We start from the raw sequence: 21,927 nt of genomic DNA on the forward strand, positions 1-21,927 counted from the left end.
GTTAAATGTTTGCCACTTCTTAACTATGTTACAAATTCTTCTTGAGTTCTGAATAGCAGAACCCCATATGTCATCTTTAAATTTGGTATTCCTATTCTGGGCCAGGTATGGAATGGAACAGAGTACAGAGATACTATAGCAGGCCACTTTTTTTCCCCCTAAAGGTCTGAATTACTTGCTTGTACCGATCTTTAATCCTGGGATTTAGGGTTCAGATCCCTTTCGAGTGATATCTTCTAGCAGATATGGAATGTGGATTCTGTGTTCTAGAGCCAGAGAACAGTGTGAAGGTACCCGATGCAGTTCTGTTCCTGAAGTTAAGTAAATTTGCCCTTCTTACCTGCTGGGATAAGAGATATTGTCAGACAAATATTCAAGCTTCTGAGCTCCTGCGAAAAAGTGCAAAGTTCAGCAGAATATTTCTCCTCCGAATTTTCTTTAGAAGGTCTCTAGCTCAAAGGGAAAATAAGTTTTGTTACTTTAAGTTATACGGCTTCCTTGGAATGAACTCTCCATGAAATCTTGGAAAATTGCTACAAAATTAGATAGTCCATTAATCTGAGGTGGTATAAGGCAATTTCTCATACTATATGCACATCTGTCATTGTCTTAATATATGTCTGTTTTTCAGAAATAACTGTATTGCTTTTAAATGGCTCCAAAATTAAAATCAATATTCATAGGTCCATTTTTCACTTTTACTAAACTTCGTACATGTATGAACAGCACTCAGCCTTAGATTCATACATTTCCTCCTTATTTATCTCTTTGATACAGTTGTTAGTAAGCAATCAGAAGCATCTACTTCCATTTCTATTTAGAGTTTGCTCTTAGGTTTGAACTCGGGGAAGTACAGTTAGTTTGAGCTATATTTGATACTTTTTAAAGTTATGTATGAAGCTCTTTATGAATGTGATGGAAGCAAGGATTTTTTACAAAGATAGGAACAGAGAAGTATAATGAATGAGATCAGTATAAACTATGTTTAGCTGTGCTTTATTTTTTGTAATTGTATGCTTCTAATTTTTTTATATAGAATTTCATTCTCCTTTTCTGCCCTCTGCAGAATCTGTATTCTTTTTCTGCACTCCGTATAATGTAAACAGTTATTTAGAATTTAGTGAAAAATTAGGGAATTGTGAAGAATTTGGGGTATTTTTTGGCTTTCATTAAGTTTAAAACAGTTTTGTAGTGTGTAATATAGTTGTAAAGAACTTTAAATGTTTATGTGCCATCATCCAAGTCTCCAGTGCAATAGTTGTGTGTCCAGTATTCTGTATGACCCCTTTCTTTGATAATTCCATTTATTTTTCCTCTTTGCAGGGACTTACGACTTTACTCTATTTCCTTTCATTTACCATTATGTTTCTTCTTGCAAGATAATTAAATATTAGTTCAACAAACTATTTTTATAGGAACAGGAAAGCATTTGTCTACTAGTTTATAAAATTTTCTGTGCAATGAAGAAATTTGTCATGCTTTGGTGCAGAAAATATCAGTGTTGTCTGTCCCATAGTTTTCTATAAAACATTTATTTTAAAAAACCATATTTAAATGTAGAGGTGTATAAATAACCATGCATGGTTTACCAATAGTTTTTTTTTCTGGTTTTAAGAAACTGAACAATAGAAACTGTTTACAGATTTTCAGCGTAGTGTGCATCGTGCATATTATTTACATACTTTGGGCTTACATGTAATAGCACTGTTATTTTAACAAGTGAATTAACTTTTTAGTTCATGTAGGTATGATCAGAACCTGTCTGCTAAATCATTAACACCAAACTCCATCTTTTTGAGTTCAAAAATAAGAGTTACAAATAATGAACCCCATGTTCAACTTTACTTTTCTTCTTTATTAATCTTGCATTTGAAAAACTAAGTATTCTAAGCTGTTATGAACTAAATGAGAGATGACATCAACAGCAACCCTGAATTTAGAAGAAGTGAAACAAAAAGAAAAAAAAATGTTTCTTTGTCCTCCTGCTTAAGGATATAAGTTCTATTCATTATATTTTCCTGGTTTTTTTTAAAGGAAAAAATATGATTAAATTGATTTAACTAACATTAATATTTTTGAATTCCTTTTGGCATTTCCAGGAAGGTATCATCTATATTATCTAATCAACTTCACAGTAAATACTATAAGTTTTGCCCTGTGTAAACAGTCATCTTGCAAATTTCTTATTCTACAAATAATATAGTTGTAAATTCATTAGTTGAGATGAAAATACCAGTTTCAAAGTCTTAAGTCTGCTTTCTTTGGGAAGAGCTGAGTTAAAATGCTGCTGCTCCTTTCTCTTTCTGGCCTCTATTAATTTAAGGTCTAGTGAAGAGTGCAAAATCCTAATGAGAGGAGATCATACCAACAGCTTCCCTGTCTAAGATTTGGCTGGCAATCAGACAGTTAATACATCTGTTGGAGAAAGTGCTGTACATGTATATTACCATAAATGAAAAACATCTCTCAAGGCTGCAAGATACATTTGCTGTAATGTAATGAGAAATTCAGTGTCATTCGAGGCAGCCCGCTGGTCAGACTGACTGATGACTTTCTTCTGAGTTCTTGATAAAGATATTGAGCAATATGCCCAAGAGCAGCCACTCTAAATACTATCTGAATGGTTTCTCAGTCTGATAAATTATCAGTTTGATCCATTGATTTCAGATAAAAAATGAAGTGAAAGAGTCAGATATGTGCATGTCTTAGTTGATTCACAAAGAAAGGAAGTAAGGATTCACCTCAGATTTGGTTTTTTGAATTACCGTATCTTTACAATGGCCCTCCCAGGCTGCTTCTGTCCAGATGTGTTAGGACTTAAACATACTGTAGTTACAATACTCCTGTAGGTAGAGCTAGTTACGATATATTTCTAGGCAGTGGTAGAGTCTAAATTGGCAGGTCCATGGTTGATTTTAGATTGCAAATCCTGGGGTTGTCTGCAGGACCAGTTGCTGACAAATAATTGTTGCATTCTGTCATTTTTCCTTGGCCTTTTGGAATATTTGGGAAGGAAAAATTAGGTGTGTCAAATGTGAAGCTATATTTAAAAGAAAAATATAAATTATGCTGTAGTTACAAACTCCCAAAAAAAAAAACCCAAAATTTGAAGCATTTGTATTTGATTTGTCACACACTAATCTATAGTGTGTAATGGTTTTTGCTTTGTTGCAGGGTGCTTTGGTCAGGCCTTGTACACCCTAAATAAGTTAGGTTTTTTTTTTAACTCAGTTGCAGAGTAATATCCAGCATTTCTTAAAGCTTCAGGAATGAATTGCTGAATTTTCAGTCTTAAAGTAACTTGAGTTACAGGAACAATTGCAGGCTATGATCCAGATTTGAGCTGACATGAGGGCAAGTTTAAATGTAATGTTGGGAGACTTACCCTCCCATTGACTCCTATATTCTCTCCTAACTTAATCAGGAATCTGCTTACAATATGATATTGATTGGTTCCATGTAATCGGTACTAACTAGTTGCTGGAGATGCATGCCTAATGCATCAAGCCTGATTAGTATAAACATTTCTGTGTTGGGTTTGAACAGGACCAGATTGGTAAACCACCTAGAAATCTTAAATATGCCAGTATTGAGTTCCATCTTGGAAGAAAGTTGGGGTAAAAATATATTATTAATCCGTGGAAGGAATGAAATAAAGAATTGTTAAAAAGGTATAGGATGCTAAGGTTTATATGAAAAGGCTATTCTTAAAGTATGTTTCGTCCTGGATTTATTTAATACCCAGTGTTTTATTTAATTCTCTCATTAGAGATCATTTGAAATATTTCAGAGAAAAATGGAACATACTAAACATTACATTGCATCAGAAATTTTACTCTGATGTTCTCAGAATCTGTAACTCATGTTAACCTGCCACTATAATACCTCCCATATGGAGGTAAAAGTACAGAGTGTAAAAATGAATGATAACTTAAAGAAATTGTCCTTTTGTTATTCTCAAGGCTATAGACAAGCAATCACTGGAAAGCTGAAACAGTATTTGTGAAGCTTTCTCTCTTGGCCTTTATGTCACTGTAAAGCTTAACATAGTTACTGTTTCATAGTTATTTCATATAGACTTTTACAGTAACATTGAATCTTTTGGCAAAATTCCCCGATTGCCTCAGATATTTTCCTTATGCAGGTTATACTGAGATGCATTTGATTGTGAGAGCAATTTCCAACATTAAATAACAACAACAGTTATAATTATTATTATGCCTCTACTTCCTAGGACTCTAGAAAGCTTCAAATAAATTACACTAGTGATAGGTTACAATTTACTGAAGCTGCTAGTCCAAATAAAGATACTAGTTAGTAGTCAAAATTTTTGGCTATTTTAAAACTTCAGTTCATTTTGTTGGTGGTGAGACTTAGTTCCATCAAGTTTCTTTCAGACAATAATAGTAAAGAGCCTATTTCCATAGCTAATGTTTCACATTTTATGTGGTGTTTAGCCCAAATAAAATTATCAGCCATCTTTTTGATGAACGTCCTTAAAACAGATACTTATCATGTCACTTCCTAATTGACCAGATTATAGTTAAATACCATGAAAACTGCCAGCCATGAAAAGTTGACTAGCAGGTGTTTCTGCATTCACAGAGCTCACTAAGAGCTTAGACTAAGTCTGCAGTGAGAACAGACAAACTACTAAAATGCCTTCCTTCCTCCCTTTTTCTTTTTCTTTTTCCATTACTGAGAGATGGGCTTGATTACAATAGAAGCACAAAATCTGACCTCCAGAAACCAAGAGAGAATTATTTATAGAAGTAGGAATATGTTTCTGTTCTTATGTCTCCTTCATGTGTGGACTGGACAAAGTTTTGATCTGCACAGTGATGGTGGATTGTTCACCATAATAACACCCCTAAATGAATAAAGGAATGTGAATGAATAAAGGAATTCAATATTTTAAAAAACAACCCTTAAGGAGTTCCAATTCCACTTTTTAGAAACTAACACATTATATTGTGGTATATACATGACATAGAGCTGGCTGTCATAAATGTATTTTTATCCTATTACATATCCTTGACCAAGCCGCTGTCATCCATAACCTATCTTGAATAGTTCACATCTTAGGGATGTGTAGTGTTTCAGATCCGAAGCAGAAGAGGTGTTTCAGAAGGCTTGTAGGTGTGTATGCTCTTCCTCTTGGCACTTTCATTAAAAATTTGCATTTTCCTGGGCCCATAGGGTGGCAGTGTAATCCCTGGGAAAAAATGTGTTTGAGGTAAGGAGATGCCAACAGGGTGCAACAGGAAGCTTTGGAGTGGGGTGGGCTTGTTGTTAGTGTCTCCTTACCTCAAACATATATTTTCCTGGGATTGTAAGGCTACCGCATGAGCACAGGAAAAGACACAGCTTCTTTAAGGTGACATCAAGAAGTGTAGCCTTTGAAAGCATACTCTTTCAAACCACCTTTTTTGCTTTAAATCCAAACAGCTGCATGCACATTCTAAGATCAGTTACTGATAATTCCATAATAGCTAGAAATGGAATTTCTACCCAATACATCTGGATGTTGCTGTTTTAAATGTTAGATTTCTGTCCGTGTATTATTTTGTGTAAAACAGGAATACAGTATAGAATGTGTGGCTCAGCATTGTTTACAATTAGCCATGCTAGCAAGGACTGCTGGGACTCAAGGAGCAGCAGCAGATGGAAGTTAGGCTAGATCTTGCCCTGATTGTCAGACCCAGAATGAAAAAGGGCACCATATTGGAAGATCACTTTAGGCTGAACAACCAGAGTCTGTGGTTAGCTTCTGGTATGTTTCTGTTATATTTTACAGTGTTTGTAACTGATGTTTGACCTGAATTATATTTTGCACAAAATTTTTTGTTGTTTCTTCATTCAGTCACTTAAAACTCTTCGTGACTTCATGGACCAGCCCACGCCAGAGCTTCCTGTCGGTCGTCAACACCCCCAGCTCCCCCAGGGACAAGTCCGCCACCTCTAGAATATCATCCATCCACCTTGCCCTTGGTCAGCCCCTCTTTCTTTTGCCTTCCACTTTCCCTAGCATCAGCATATTCTCCAGGGAGTCCTGTCTTCTCATTATGTGGCCAAAGTACTTCAGTTTTGCCTTTAATATCCTTCCCTCAAGTGAGCAGTCTGGCTTGATTTCCTGGAGTATGGACTGGTTTGATCTTCTTGCAGTCCAAGGCACTCTCAGAATTTTCCTCCAACACCACAGTTCCAAAGCATCGATCTTCCTTCTCTCAGCCTTCCTTATGGTCCAGCTCTCGCAGCCATATGTTACTATGGGGAACACCATTGCTTTAACTATGCGGACCTTTGTTGTCAGTGTGATGTCTCTGCTCTTAACTATTTTATCGAGATTTGTCATTGCTCCCAAGAATTAAACGTCTGGAAAATTATATCCTGCTGTAGAAAGGGCACAGATATTAGCAAGTACTAATAGTTGATGTAAACACTAATGTTTGTTAAGCTTTGTTTTATTAATAGCACACTTCATTACAAAAGTTATGAAACTGAAATGTTTCTTCTTGATGGGAATTCAGACCCCCTGATTCTGAAGTGGACTAGCTAGGTAATTGTACCTTTTCATCTGCATACCTATCCAGAATCCACACCTGTTCCCACTGATTTCAAACATACAGTAAGAGGGTTTTCTTTTTGATCTTCAGAAAAGGGATGAGAGGCACTTGTTGAATTAGGGGATTAGTTTACTTGTATTAAGAACTTTAGTGGCTGTTAATAGTTTCTCTTCCAGTATAGTTTCCTTATACAGATCAGATTACTTGCTTGCATTTGCTTTGCAAATAGTAAATTTCTTTTTCTTCCTATCCTTTCATATGAGATGCATGTAACAAATGTTAGGGAATAGTAGAGAATAGATTATATCATTTGAAATGCAAAATCGTATTTCATCATGGAAAACTCTCTGCAGTAGAGAATGGCTTGGAAAAACATTGCTATTGGATAGTGGAGAAATAACAACTGCAGTTTGTTCAATTTTACTTGCACAATTATGTTTAATCGCACAATTTAGGAAACTGGGTCTTTACTATAAAAATTACGATTAATGAGGATTTTATCTTCAAGAAAGGATACCCTTTCTCTGGTTGTCCTGTTCTCTGGAATGATCCCCCCCACCCCTCCAATATATGACAGGCCCCAACTCTGCTAACCTTTAGGAAAGCTGTTAAGACCTGGCTCTTCCCCCAGGAAATAGGGCCCAGCTGAGTGAGAATCCCCTTTTGGTTCTTGTGTTATGTTGCTTGGTCACCATTTTATATTTATATATTGTATATATATGGTGGGTTTGGGGTATCTTTGTTTTGTTTCTTTTAGTTTATTGTTCTTTTTTTTTATGCTGTATGCTACCCAGAATCACTTCAGGCTGGGCAGCTTTGTAAATTTCAACAATAAACAAAATAATTTTATAGTGTATTTGGCATTTTGAGGTTGTCTTCTCATATATTTGCAAATGTTTGATGTTTATACTTTGGTTCCAAGCTCCAGTTTCTACATATTTGTAACTTGGGCAGTTAGATTATACTAACCTTCCATAAATTCAGAAAACGATTTCCCTATCCTTCCTGGAAAAAGTGCCTGATGCGCTCTGATTTACAAGTGCACTATGTTCTGATCAATGAGTAGTAAGATTTCTTCCATTTCATGTTAAGATAATAAAACTCTTGGAATATTTAGACTGAGCTTTTAATAGTCATGATGGATAGCATAGTTCCTTCCTCTTGGTTACTGAAGCACTGACATCTAATATTTGTTTACTTATTGTTTTCATGCTATGAGTTGAATTGGTATAGCCTTTAAAGCTTATGCTCTGATCCAATATCGTTTCTTTAATCTTTTCACCCCAAATATGGAAAGGAGTTGGACCGAGAAAAGAAGCCATGTATAAGTTATTTGACAGTAAAGCACACTGAGAATTCAACAAGCTCTTTGAAGGTCAATTAGCCAGAAAATAGGCTAAATACCAGGTTTTCCATTGGATTAGTGACCAAAGAGAGATGCCCTGAATAATCAAAGCAGTCTTGCAGTTGGAACACAAAGACAATTATCAGTTCTTAGAGACATAAAATAAAAGCTTTAATAACAGAATTCTTTGAACCTCAAAGCATTTCAGAAATTGTTTTCTTACTATAGATTGTAGTTTCTTGTTTGGATGTTGTATTCCTATGGGTCTTAAACGTCTTAGAGCTATTTTCAGAATGCATGTATATTTGTCTGAAATCATTAACAGATAGTTTGTGTTTTACCTTTCTTAATGATCTTTTATAGTGCTCATATACTTTCAAATTTTGTCTCCTCTTTTGGTTTCCTTGAGACATTCGGTAGTTTAAAAGCATGTAATAAGTTCATAGTAATTTTAACATTAGTTGGGTGTACATAATATGATCCTTAAAGCAACTCAAGCGTATTGACAACTTTGCCTAGCCGTACTGCAGACATGGCAACTATTCTGAGCTGCATGCATTTTTTACTTGTTGTAAACCTCCCAAATAAGATAAATTGATAAACAGTCAAATAAATATAGTAAGAAAAAGTTCTTACCAGTGAGAAATAATACTATGCATACCCACCTTGTTTAATTCCTATTTTCATATTAATTTTTATGTCAGTCTGCTAGCACAGACTACCTTTGGCATGCATCTCGTTGTAAAGAACACTTTTACTGCAAAAATAGCTTTCCATGATAATTTGGTTCATACAAAGTATTCAGATATGTAATTGCTCTTTGTAAAGTGGTAGAGACCTAAGAATAAGTGTAGCTAGGCTATGAAGAGAATCCTCCAGCCCATCTCGCACTGTATAAAGTAGGTTTTATAGTAATGTATTTCCAACTCTGTCCATGTGCATATGTGCAAGCGAGCAAACAAGCGAGATGTAATAGAACTATGATATTTTATATCGACATTACTTCGTTCAGTTCAGTATCTTTTCTCCTATGGCAGACTTCCTAAATCTGAATAAAATGGTGCTGCTGTAATTCAGCTTCTCATACCATGCTGTTTTCACAGGTACACATTGAGAGACAAGCTCAAGATCCTGTGAGATTATTGCTAATCCATTAAGCTTGAGATAATTTATGGAAACTTCTTCTAATACAGTAGCTGATTCTTTTTTTAAATACTTCTTAGACCTCTTGTATTAATCCAGCTGTGTTTAAAACTAGTGATTTTAGCACTCCTGCTTCTAGTGAACTTTTGAGGATTATTTGATACACAGTTTCCCCCTTTGGCTTAGCATGGCTTTATAGTGTAACAACTGAAAAATCTCAGAATGTGGCAATATGAGCTATAATATGAGCCTTTGTTAAGCCTGGCGATAATAAGGTCCTTTACAAATGCGATGTGAGACAGACAGACAGACAGACAGACAGACAGACAATGTTTTAGGGTGAAACATCCCAGGTAGTGCAGTTGTGTAACCCACATTACCTTATAATTCATATCCATAGGTTATTAATCTGATAAAGTTTTCAGATGAATTTCCCAAAATAATTCCTTGAAATGGAATCCTGTGGACATTTCTTCATAACAATTATTTCCTCATGGGGGAGCTATATTACATGAAAACTTTATATCAGCATTAAATAATGAAATTCTATTGAGATTACTGGGAGAAAAAAGGCAGGGATTTGATAAGTGGGGATATAATATAGGCACTTCTGTAGTAATGATTTGAAACTGTAGCCTAATTTTATCTGTTAATTAAAAGTTTTAATTTTTTAATCAACTATTTGGACACGTTTTGAAAATGTAGATTTGAATTTAATACAGGTTTTGGACTCCTGGCAAAACTTTTTCCAATTTTTTTTAAATGTAAAAAATGTTTACTTCTAAAAAAGGCTTGACTTTTTAAATGGGCTTTTTCTTACGTAGCTCAATTCTGTTAACGCTTTAAAATGGGAAGCCATTTTTCATTGGTTTGCAGCAATTCTAGCTGAAATGATCTCTGTTGCTCTTGTTAGTTTATATCTGGTTTCTGTTCATCCCTGGAAATACTAATTCCATTGCCCCTTTTTTTTGCTTCCAGACTCTGCTTTCTTCCCTGGCCGTTGTGCTGAGATCTTTGCCCGAGGGCACAGCATTGGGAACTTGGGAGTTCTTCATCCTGATGTGGTCACCAAATTTGAGCTCACTATGCCATGTTCCGCTCTAGAAGTCACAATTGAGCCTTTCCTGTAAGAAGAACATCCTCCTTTCGTCCACCTTCATTCTGCATTTTATTTTATCTTGCTACTGCCTAGCAGTTGTCTGTACTTGAAAGGATTAGACCAATGGAATATTAGGCTTTAAAATGTTTCTTAATGTAATAAGGAAGGTTTTGGTAACTAGCTAAAGGCTCTTTTTACCAGTTCAAGACATCACTCTTTTTAAAAAACAAGGCAAAATTCAGTCAATTATCATAAATATGTATTGGCTAAATAATTTTTTTCTCATACAATTTCTGAGGTTGAAATGTAGGCTGTTAACTGATTGTGGCTGCTCCAAATAGTATGATAATTTATAATAACAAATGTAAACTAAATGGAGGGGTTACGTTTTTCCTAGTTAGAAACATACATGTTTCTTGCAAGCTAGAACAATTTTTTTCCCCATGGTAGTTAGACCATAAATTATTTTATTGTATTAAAAATGGGATCAAAATAAATATATTTGCCTGCTCGTTTACCCTGAGTTGTAGTGGAGGCAACTGCAAGCAGCTATGTGTTACAGAGTAAACTATCCATTGACTCTTTTTCCTGTGCCACCAATGAAGAAAATAAAATGAAAAAGCTCTGTCATTTGTATGTAATTTGCAAATGCCTAAAATATATTCTTTGTCTTTTAGACATGATGGTAGCTTCTTTCAGAATTTCATATTGAATAAATAAGTCATTTGATTGAAAAAAAAAAAATGCCCACCTAGTGATCTTAGGTAAACCCCCATTCTGGGCTAGTTGTAGTAGTGATGAGATTACAGGGCACTGAAACAAAACTGTCTTGGACATTACTGATTATGCTGAGAATCTTGTTAAATTACCTCTAAATTACCTCTAACCTTTAGACCATCTTGGATGGAGTGATCAAGTTGATAGAGGCAAGGCCACAGGATACTTACGCCTGCTATAAATGTTAATCATGAGCACATGATCTAGTGTTCAGGAGTCTAGCTCTGTATGTTTGCAAGCAGTCTTGTTATAACATTTTAATTCAGATCCTACATGAACTAAAAATGTAACCATAAAATATGGCATTTGTTAGTGCTTCCCTCTAAGAGCATTTGGCATTTATACTCTGAAGTAACCTCTTGCTATGCAGACATAGATACATTACATATGTTTTAATTTAAAAAAAAATCTATAAACACATAATTTGAATGTAGCAACTGACAGTATTTTTTCAGATTATATATTTCACGCCTTACAGTTAAAATTATACAAAAATAGAAATTGTACATATACATGCAGTCTTGTTGGACAGCATACAATAGGTGCTATTTATAAAAACAGTTATATAAACAAATCTAAAGCTATAGGGAAGACAACATACAGTTCAGAAATCTATTTTAAATAGCATTTCCCTACTTAATTCGATAATATATTGGTCATTACAATAAAACTTTTATTTAACATATCCTTCAACTGTCCATTAAATTCCAATGTATGTCAGTTTATATCATTTATGTAATTGCATCACATTAGTGATATAACTGAATGAAGGTGGTCCAAACAAAAAAAATTGTTATATCTAAAACCTGTTAAGCCCATCTGTGAAATGGAACTTTTACTGTATTCAGCTCCCATAATAATGAGAATACAAAGAATAATTGGCTTGTAGCACTACTGAACTACTCCAGTTTCCATACATTCTTTCATATAACCACTCCCCTCACCAAACCATGCTCATCTGTAATGTTTAGAACTTGTTTGAGCAGGAAGACTTAGAAGCAATTCAGTACCTTTCACTATTTACTGGTTTTCTCTTGTATTAGCCCTGCAATGCCCAGTGCTGCTTCCCATATGCTATCACTGCTATATTCCTGAGAAATGTCTGTTTTGATATAAGAATATTATGTCTTCATACAATCAATATCTTACAGAACCCTTGTTATTCCAAATATGAATCTGAGAAAAATTAAAGTTCATATCTGTATTATTATGGTATGTAAGATAAAAGGTTAAATAGGGGGCTGGGGTGGTCATTTAAACCCTAGAGTAATACTGCAGCATCTCCCTTCCAAGGCAGATCATAGAGTGTATTTATTTCCAGTCGCATATGTTTAAAACAACTGTTGAAGACTGATACTGTACTATATTGAAAACTTGCAAAGCTGGAAATTCTCAGCATTAATGTATCAGTATACATTGAATGAGATGCCATTCTGATTTCCCCCCCCCTTTTTTGGTCTGTGATCATCTCTCTTACAGCTAAATACTAGACTAACTAGAACCTATCTTTAGGTCTCCAATATTAGTGATGTCATAGAGTTATGCAAAAGGCACAACATTCCATCCTCCCCCACCCCCAACTCTTACTTCTGCAAATATTTTTAACCTGCAGTCCATATTCTGGGCAATTTCAAAAAGCAAAGGCATAGCATTCAATCTAAACCAAAAAATATATATAGTAGTGGCACAAACACTGTAGCACTCAGACCAACAGAAGAATAGGTTATAAATTTATAGGGCACTTCAATTTTTATTTGCTGCATAGCTACAACATCACTATTAGAAACCTTGTGCCAAGAACATAATGATTTACGAGCTATAGTTTTAGCAATCTGGCGTGTGATCATTAATGCACCAATCCCCACTAAAAATTTTGCAAGCACTACCAAGATAACTTCACTAGTGATGGAAGAAACACTGTATGTGACATCTTCAGACGAAGCATTTAAAACATAGTGATTATTTACCCAAAACCCTATAATTGATCCTGCAGCAGCTCCTAGAATAGTGGTGGTATCTGCTCTAGTTGGGCTGTAATAATCTAGTTTGGGGTAATTGTAGCATAAGAAGAGGGGCACAATGATGCAGAATGCTGGACAGAAGGGGCTGGTGAGCATCAAGCAGTCCACGATGTCCCAGGTAGGACAAGCGATAGCAGTCAAAAATAAGGAAATTAGACTGCCAACAATGACGTCCTGGAAAAATACATAAACAAGGATATTAGAGACACAAGCTGCCATTTGCCCCAGAATGCAATCCCTAGCTTGAGTTGCAAAATGATTTTAGAACATTACAAGTCATACCAAGAAGAAATACCTTAAGAATAAATGTCAAAGAGGAACATAACTGAATTATAGGAGCTCAGTGTGGTGTATATCCTTCAATTTTCCCCACCAATCCCCCGCAACTGGGTAATTAACCACAGGTAATCTAGTGAGTAAAGATAGATTTCAGTTTGGCGCACTCTATTCCTAGTCCTCCAACATACAGTAAGCACTACATAGGATAGCTGCATTTTAATAAGGAAGTAATTTAGTTTGCTTAAACGGGTAACTTTATCATAGGCCTGAAAAGGTGGGGCAATAGTTTACTTCTACACCACAGAAGTAAATGTGCTAGAAACTAGGTAGGCTAGGTCCTCCTGTGCTATCCCGCACATGAAGCAACAGATTTCTCCAAAATGTCACTGCTGCAACGGTATCTGCTTCTTCCCACGTGATTCTCATGTTTTTCAAGCCAGAATGTAACAGGTAATTAAATCGTTTTTTAAAAAAAAGCTGAACATTCAGTGAAGGAACCCTACTACTTCATGGGAGCAAAATTTAACTGTAGAATCTTCACTTTCACGCTCTGCATGGAGGGAGAGCAGGGGAGGATTTCTGCAGGGGCAGCCAATGTGTATGTTTGCAGAATTAAGGCAATATTTATGGATAGAGAATGTATTTATATACCACTGTATGAAAACACAATTTAGATTTGGACCTTCTTGCTAAAAAGCAATGAAATGTTTCTTAAATTAAGATTTCTGATAACTTAGTCATGGAAAGAAAAAAAAAAATCAGGAATACATTTAAATCAAGTTTCAACAAATTTTCTGTTAACACCAGCCTTTCCCCTCCCATAATCTCTCAGTTTAATAATTTCATAATTTCTCTAGCAAGGATTATGTTTCTTCCTTAGCTTACTTTGTATATATGACTTCAGACCAAAAATTGGTATGAGGCCACTCCCTGGTACCTATTGTTTTATTTAATGAAGTCTGAATTGTGGAAATATTAAAACTAATTATTTTGGATGACTACATTTATTAAGAAAAGCAAAAGACCAGTTTTTGAATGCTTCATTACTGCTAATGTAATCTACACTAAAGAAGTTTAAAACATTAGTGAAGCTAATACAGGTCTCAGGTTAATTCCTTTCCAAACAAGAGAAACAAAGAATAGCAACACAGTTCTTTAACAAAGCGCTCTCTCTCTCTCTCTCTCTCTCTCTCTCTCTCTCTCATACACACACACACACACACACACACACTACGTAAGTTACATTGTACCCATACCTTCCCTATTCTGGTACCTTCCAAAGATACTGAACTACAGTTCCTATTGCTAGCAGGTATGATGTAGTCTAACACCTCTGGAAAGCATCAAACTGTGGAGCGTTAGTGCAACTTTTTCCACAGAAAGTCCATGATTTTATATATTTACTTTAATTATGATTGACCTTAGATACTAGATCCTTAATTTGGGGCTGGTTAGTCCTGTATCCTGGAGGAAACTGAAGTGGTTCATCATAATATGTCTGCATTAAATGCCAACTGCTACATTATCTCCTACATTATGGTACTCCACATGGTCTTATGAAGGCTTATTGTTCTAGAGGCAGTGGAACTTTTTTTTTTAAAATCTTCCACTACTATTATAGGATATACATTTTTTACAAAAAAGTGTCTTTCTACATAAATACAGTAAGTTTACATTATACCCAAATGGTTGTAACTAGGTATACCAGAGTATAACCCTGTGGAAGCACTTGTTTAATTTGGAGGTAAAACAGAACATCCCAGATTTAAACTCTCCAATTAGCTAGAGGGGGGAGAAGAAAATAAACTTGAAAAAACAAAAGCAACATCAATCCCTACTTATTTATCATCAGAAAGTCAAGCCATGCCGTACAAACCCTTCCAGCCACATAGGAATACTGTCTTCCTCTTTGTGAAATAGAATAGACTTAACTGTAATAACCTCAATCACTGTACCAGTATAAGATGAAGCTAATTTTTTTTCTATGTATAAAATAAGTTCCGATTTTGTTCATCCACTCAAAATCCCATACCACGAACAAATATAGTAAACTGATAAATATAGCCTAGATCATGGGTCACACTTAGTATGCCAAGGAGATGAAAACAAATTTGTTTTTTGTTTTTTTAAGTCAGAACAAAAACTGATTTAAATGTAATGTATTTCGTGTGAATATTTCCACACATATAATAATTTTCCCCTTAGGTCACATGACAATTCAGTGACAATATTTGGAAGTGCCATGGGTAAGTCCCCCTCCAGATCTTTGGAGGCTGCATGCAACCCTGGGCTTCAAAGGGTGTATCTTTGGCCTGCACAGTACATATCAGAGACATTAGCTAGTCTGAAATAAACCTCCAACATGGGAAAACAAACAATGTGCATTTGAGTACGAGTTTTTTTATATACATAATGGTGCTATTTGTGTTGGATTTAATAGATTTCTTCAGAAAAGTGCTTTTGGAACAATTCCCATAAGGGATTATGTCAGAAGTGTAATCAACATGGGATTTACAAGAAGAGATTGAAGACAAGAGCTAGCAAGAATCTAATAATCTGCCCACTCATCTTTCTTGGAAAGTGCCATATGACTTAGGTTTAATGAACAAAAGAGCTGTGAAGTATAACGAGTAGCCTTCAAGCAAAAGGATATAATATTTCTGGGGATTAAAGGTTCCTTGGCACCTGCATTTGTGAATAAAACTACACAATATTTGTGAGCCATGTGCATAAAGATGGCATTCAAAGAGAAACAGCCAGTGTCAAACATCAATGCATTTTTTTCTGCTAAATGTACAGTAGCATCTTCCTATATTACCCGTTTAGGCGTTAAGCTTTGGGAAGAACAATGTATTAGGTGAAGTCTGAACATGACAATGGTATATGGACATGTCAATCTAGCAAATAATTCCCTCCATCACTTTCTCCAGGTTTGCCCCAAGTAAAGAATAAAAACTGGCCTAAAAGCTGCAATTTAGTATTTTATCACTCTCCTGCTTCCTCCACATTTCATTCTGAATTGCTATAAATGTGTGATGAGATCATCTTTGATGGTAGAACAGTGTTACCAAGGGGTTATTTGTATGGCAGCACCCACACTTAGCTGATCTTAAAAAGCTAAGCAGAATTGAACTGGGTTAGTACTTGGATGGAAGACGATGAAGAAATCCCGGGGTTACAGACTAGACTAGGAAATTGAAAATCATCCTGGAAGAAGGTGATAGAAAATCACTTTCATACTGGTGCTGGAAAACTACATGGACATATTTGTGTAAACACCAGGAGTCAGGCTTGACTTTGGGGAGAATTTATCCTTCCTTATGTGCCTAAGCTGGTTAAATTAAATTTCCACTTGGGAAATAGCCTATACTGAATCAGAGAAAATGCATTTAACATGCAGGAAAGCTGAATTTAGGTATTTAGCTAAACACATGGAGGGCTTCAAACAGGGTAGAAAATGGGCCACCCATGCAACTCTGTTATCTACTCTGCTTGATCTCCCTTTCTGAAGAACAGCTTGAATCTGAATACAGTTTGTATCCTGGAATTCTGCTTTATTAGCATATAGTATCTCATGCAAACTTGGGTACAGTTTTTCTTCAGAACTCTGGCTGAACACACAGAATTCAGGAAGAGAAAGGGGTACACTAACACATATATCCCTTTCTTTCACTATGAAGCTCTCCATTCATTCAACAATTAACATTTATAGACGTTAATTATTATTATAGTCTTGATTTTATTGATTTTATTGTAAACCACCCAGAGTCCCCCTTTTGGGGGAGATGGGCGGTAGCAAAATTTGAAAAATAAACAAACAAACAAACTGAAAGCCTGAAGATACCCCAGCAATGCTCATAAAGAACTGTGGTGCCCCTGGGCACCAGAGTATGGGCTAAAGCTCCAACCATTCCTGTCTTCCTTCTCCCCTGCTGGGTATGAAATTTCATGAGATTAGGAATCTGAAGCAAGAATTCAAAAGACTTTTAGATGGTGGAAGGTGAATGTGCCATCACATCATTTAATGACAACCAGGACTACAAAAGGTTGTTACCCCTTGTCAAAGAAAGTCTGGGTCAAACTCAGGTGGGAGAAGAGAGACATAGAACTACTCAACCAATCAGAAAATCTTAGTTGAGACTATTTTGGGGACAAGTGTAGCATTTTATTTCAGAAGCATGACCACATTCACAGAGATCTCCATATTACTGTGTACGCAAGTAGTTTTAAACTCCAGAAGATTTATTGCTTATGTATTTTTAATTCCATTTATTGAGGTACGAAAAGCTATTCACAGCAGTTCAAGCTGCTAAGAAAAGTTGACCTACTACCTCATTAAGGTCACACTGCTCTTTCAAGGCAACCAACAAAGGTTTCTCTTTTCAACAATGTCTTCATCTGTTTTAGAGAAGTATTTTTTTCTTATTATCACATACTGAAAAAATATGCAGAGAATTTTTAATGACTGACTGAGGAAACTATAGCTCTGTAATGGGGAAGAGAGACATTCCCTGTTCTAAGCTAATTGTTTTGATCTAATAAGGTCAAGACATTTCCATCAAAATTCATAGGGATAAACAATTGTAGCCATTAGCAGCTATAATTACTTAGAATGCTCATACAAGTAAATTATTAAAATTTCTTATTGTATCTTCCCCTCTCGTAAATAAGTTTAACTCCCAGTGAATGCGCTCAATCATAGCTACACCATGTAGCAAACAAGAAGTTTTAAAAGTAATGGAGTTTTACTTTCTAATTTCTCCCAGTTTGATTAGATCACACTTCAAGAAAAGTAAAAGTGCAGATAGCAGCACTGGACATCATTTAAAGGCACATAAAGATATAACCTCAGTGTCCTCAGTCTTGAATCATGAAGAAACAAATATTCTACTGTTTAGGGTCAGATCTGGAATATGTCTACAGATTCTTTTAGCTAATATTAGAAACAAAATTAACTTAATGATTTGTATTTAACTTTGCTGTTACACATCGCTGTATCCTACCTTTTCTTCAGCTCAAGACATTAATAGCCCTTCCTACTCCAATTCCTCCCCCAACCCTTCAGAGTGGTATGTTGGGCCGAGATAGAGTTCCTGGCACAGAGTTACCCAATGAACACTCATGGCAGAGAGTTGACTTGAGCCTAAGTTGCACCAGTCATAGCCCAACATCTTAACCATGATGCCATATTGACTGGCTGGCTGCCTCTACAATATCGAACAAAAAATGACATCTCTTGAAATATAAATTGTAATGACATTACCCTGCCAGTGAAATCATCAGAATCAGCATTTTCTACCACAGAAATTTTAAAAGAGAAGCAAATGTATTACTTTTCATACAGAATAAATATTCGTCAAAGCAACAACCAGTTTCACTATATATCAGGCCTCCAGAGAAAATTCCATGCAGTGGTTTGCTTCTATTTTTGTACTCCCTGCTAGCATGACTACTAAACAACCCTTGAAAGATTGCTTAGTGGAGCTTTCCCCAGCGGTGAAATTGATGGTGAGAGCTGCAGCCCCAACACATCTGGCAAGCTGGGGATTTTGGCTTATTGCTCCTTTGAGACACAGAATAGCAAATTATTGTTTGTTCTTGATTTACAAATCCTGGTTTATGGTGAGATCAAGCCAGAATTCCTTTCAGGTTGGCTTATTTAAGTGGGAAGCTTAGGAGAGTCATGAGAAAAAGTGAGGCAAAATTAGTTGCTTCTGGAAATTTAACTAGATATTCTTTTGAAGGGGGAAAAACCACTATATTTTAGAAATTATTTTTTAGTAATCACTTATTTTGTATATATGTCCATTTATATGGACACTAGGTAGGGGGAAACCAACAGGATACACAGGCATAGCATACGGAGTAGTATCATAGGGATTGTTGTTGTTTATTCGTTTAGTCGCTTCCGACTCTTCGTGACTTCATGGACCAGCCCACGCCAGAGCTTCCTGTCGGTCGTCAACACCCCCAGCTCCCCCAGGGACGAGTCCGTCACCTCTAGAATATCATCCATCCATCTTGCCCTTGGTCGGCCCCTCTTCCTTTTGCCTTCCACTCTCCCTAGCATCAGCATCTTCTCCAGGGTGTCCTGTCTTCTCATTATGTGGCCAAAGTATTTCAGTTTTGCCTTTAATATCATTCCCTCAAGTGAGCAGTCTGGCTTGATTTCCTGGAGTATGGACTGGTTTGATCTTCTTGCAGTCCAAGGCACTCTCAGAATTTTCCTCCAACACCACAGTTCAAAAGCATCGATCTTCCTTCGCTCAGCCTTCCTTATGGTCCAGCTCTCGCAGCCATATGTTACTACAGGGAACACCATTGCTTTAACTATGCGGGCCTTTGTTGTCAGTGTGATGTCTCTGCTCTTAACTATTTTATCGAGATTGGTCATTGCTCTTCTCCCAAGGGTTAAGCGTCTTCTGATTTCCTGACTGCAGTCAGCATCTGCAGTAATCTTTGCACCTAGGAATACAAAGTCTTTCACTGCTTCTACATTTTCTCCCTCTATTTGCCAGTTATCAATCAAGCTGGTTGCCATAATCTTGGTATCATAGGGATACTTGGAGGCATTTGCTGCAAACCATAATGACTCCTAAATGATGACATATACATGGTGATATCACCTACATGCCACAATTATGGACTTGCATCTCAATGCCAGAATTTAAGTAATGATGGCATCACACACATTTCATCATTTGTCTCCCTTGCCTCTTGTCCCCAGCAGTCACCCAAGGTAAAAACTTACTAGCACTGTGTGCATTCCTGTGTAAATTCTGCTCAGGCATACCAGACCTGAAAATAAGAAGGCTCCCAACAGTCCAAGTTCAAGTGGATACTAAAACGATAAGGGGAGAGAATGTTAATAGAAACTTTATTCAGCACTTAACAGAAAACAGTCCATCCAGAATTTAGTTTGAAGGTACCATAAATCCAGTGAATTAGAGTCTTACTTCTCTAAAATCTGGGATGAAACAAGTCAGACAATGAGAAGGGAACTTATGACTTCTCAAGAGCCTAATTTGGATGAGTGATTTGTAAGGTGATAGATTGGGAATATGGCCTTTTTTTTTGCAGATAACATTAAGTGATTCCATTCCAACACAAGCCTCCACGCATCCCAAGCTGAATGAAGAACTCCAAAGAAACATTTCCATAGTTGAAAGAGTAACAAAGGAGTGCACAAAAGTGAATGTTTGCCCATCCCTTGTGACAAAAATCCCACTGGGACAAAAGATCCTAATTTTACAGAAATGTGAAGGAGGATTAAGCTAACTCCATATTCCTAGGAATGAGTTCGCTCAGCCACAGTGAAAAGGTTGTTATGACTGTCCGATTATTGGAAGAGACAATTCATGAGATGGAAAAGGATGAAAAAGAAAGGGACTGTAATGTCACTGAAAATACTTGGGGCTTAAGATGGAAGAACTGATACTTGACCAAATAAGGACAGATTAAATCAGAATTGCTTCTTCCTACCTTGTACTGGTTTGCAGTCACAGCTACAAATGTGAAAGAGATGGCAGTGGCTGCCATTGCGTGTGTGGATGGCATTCCATATTCTGCACTGGTCTTCTTTTCTAGTTTGATGACAGGTGGTGAATGAGGACGAGGCCACTTCAGAAGGTCTTTCATGACTTGGCCAATATACATAACTATCTGGAGATAGCAAAGAGAGATTTGCTAATTTAAAATGAGAGACAGAGATCTGCCCAAGGGGTTCAAGATAAGTAGTTGAGGGATCCTACCCCATCCTGATGAGATCCAGATGCCATAATTCCTAAACACAAGGAAAGGTGTGCTTGGAATTACAGAAGTTAAAAAACTAACTCATCTGGAGCTGACCTAACAAATCTCAGACTAGTAAGTATTTTTATGAGGCCCAGGGTAGAAAGCCTGAGGTCAGATATTGTCTAGGAAGTATAGACCCTTCTTTCTCCCTGTGGCCCTGAAACAAAAGATGCAAACTGTTCTATGCACCATCAAACACCCTTCCAAGAATAATAAGATTGTTGTCTAAAAACACAAAAAATCAATAAGGGCAGGAACATTAAGCAGTACCATTAAGCATTTAGAAGTAACAAGTTGATATAATGCTAAAACAAGGCATCATAAATGCAGTAGGTAAAATATTGTAAAATCACAACAGAGAACATCATAACTTTAAGCATCACAAGTTACACCTAAAGAGAAAATGTGTTCCCACTTTTGGGGAACATAATTTCTTAGTGGCATCCTTGAGCAAAGGTAGCACAAACTATGTTGAGCTGGAATACTGAAAATACAGAAATATTTATTCACTTATCAGTCACATTATAGACTCCTGATGGGTAACAATATAAAACATACAAGCATAATATACACATCAACCAATAGCAGAAAACATTTATACACTAATCCACAAGCCAAGAGCACCCTGAGAGCTCTCTGGGATTGTTCTCAGGCTTTGTGCCAACCTGGCGTCTGGGTGAGGCCATTCTACAGGGCATGGGCCATCACAGGAAATTTATTTATTTATTCATTTGTTTGTTTTTCTATCCTGCCTTTATTATTATTGCTTCCAAGCTCTGCTCCGTTCAGTTTCTCCAAATGAGAGGTTGAAAACTTCTCCCATGAAGAGCACATCGGACAAGTTGGTGCCACATCCTGTTGCAAGGTGATGCTTTGTATTCTACCCAGAAAATGTGTATTTGT

General features: G+C 36.4%; 2 protein-coding genes across 3 annotated transcripts in view; one reads left to right on the plus strand and one right to left on the minus strand.

Moving 5' to 3' along the window:
• Positions 1–10,831, plus strand: part of FARSB (phenylalanyl-tRNA synthetase subunit beta) — a 40,190-nt gene extending 29,359 nt beyond the window's left edge. The window contains exon 17 of the mRNA XM_063306699.1: positions 10,033–10,831. Coding sequence (XP_063162769.1) covers positions 10,033–10,184 — 152 coding nt within the window. The 3' untranslated portion in view covers positions 10,185–10,831. The remainder of the gene's footprint in view (positions 1–10,032) is intronic.
• Positions 10,832–12,351: 1,520 nt separating this feature from the next.
• SGPP2 (sphingosine-1-phosphate phosphatase 2) overlaps positions 12,352–21,927 on the minus strand; it is a 33,082-nt gene continuing 23,506 nt past the window's right edge. For both annotated transcript variants that reach the window (XM_063306700.1, XM_063306701.1), the window contains exons 3-5: positions 20,713–20,892; positions 19,982–20,071; positions 12,352–13,125 (exon numbers count right to left, since the gene is read on the minus strand). In XM_063306700.1, coding sequence (XP_063162770.1) covers positions 12,583–13,125; positions 19,982–20,071; positions 20,713–20,892 — 813 coding nt within the window. In that variant the 3' untranslated portion in view covers positions 12,352–12,582. The remainder of the gene's footprint in view (positions 13,126–19,981; positions 20,072–20,712; positions 20,893–21,927) is intronic.

Source organism: Candoia aspera, chromosome 6 (genome assembly GCF_035149785.1).
Source record: "Candoia aspera isolate rCanAsp1 chromosome 6, rCanAsp1.hap2, whole genome shotgun sequence".
NCBI lineage: Eukaryota > Metazoa > Chordata > Lepidosauria > Squamata > Boidae > Candoia > Candoia aspera.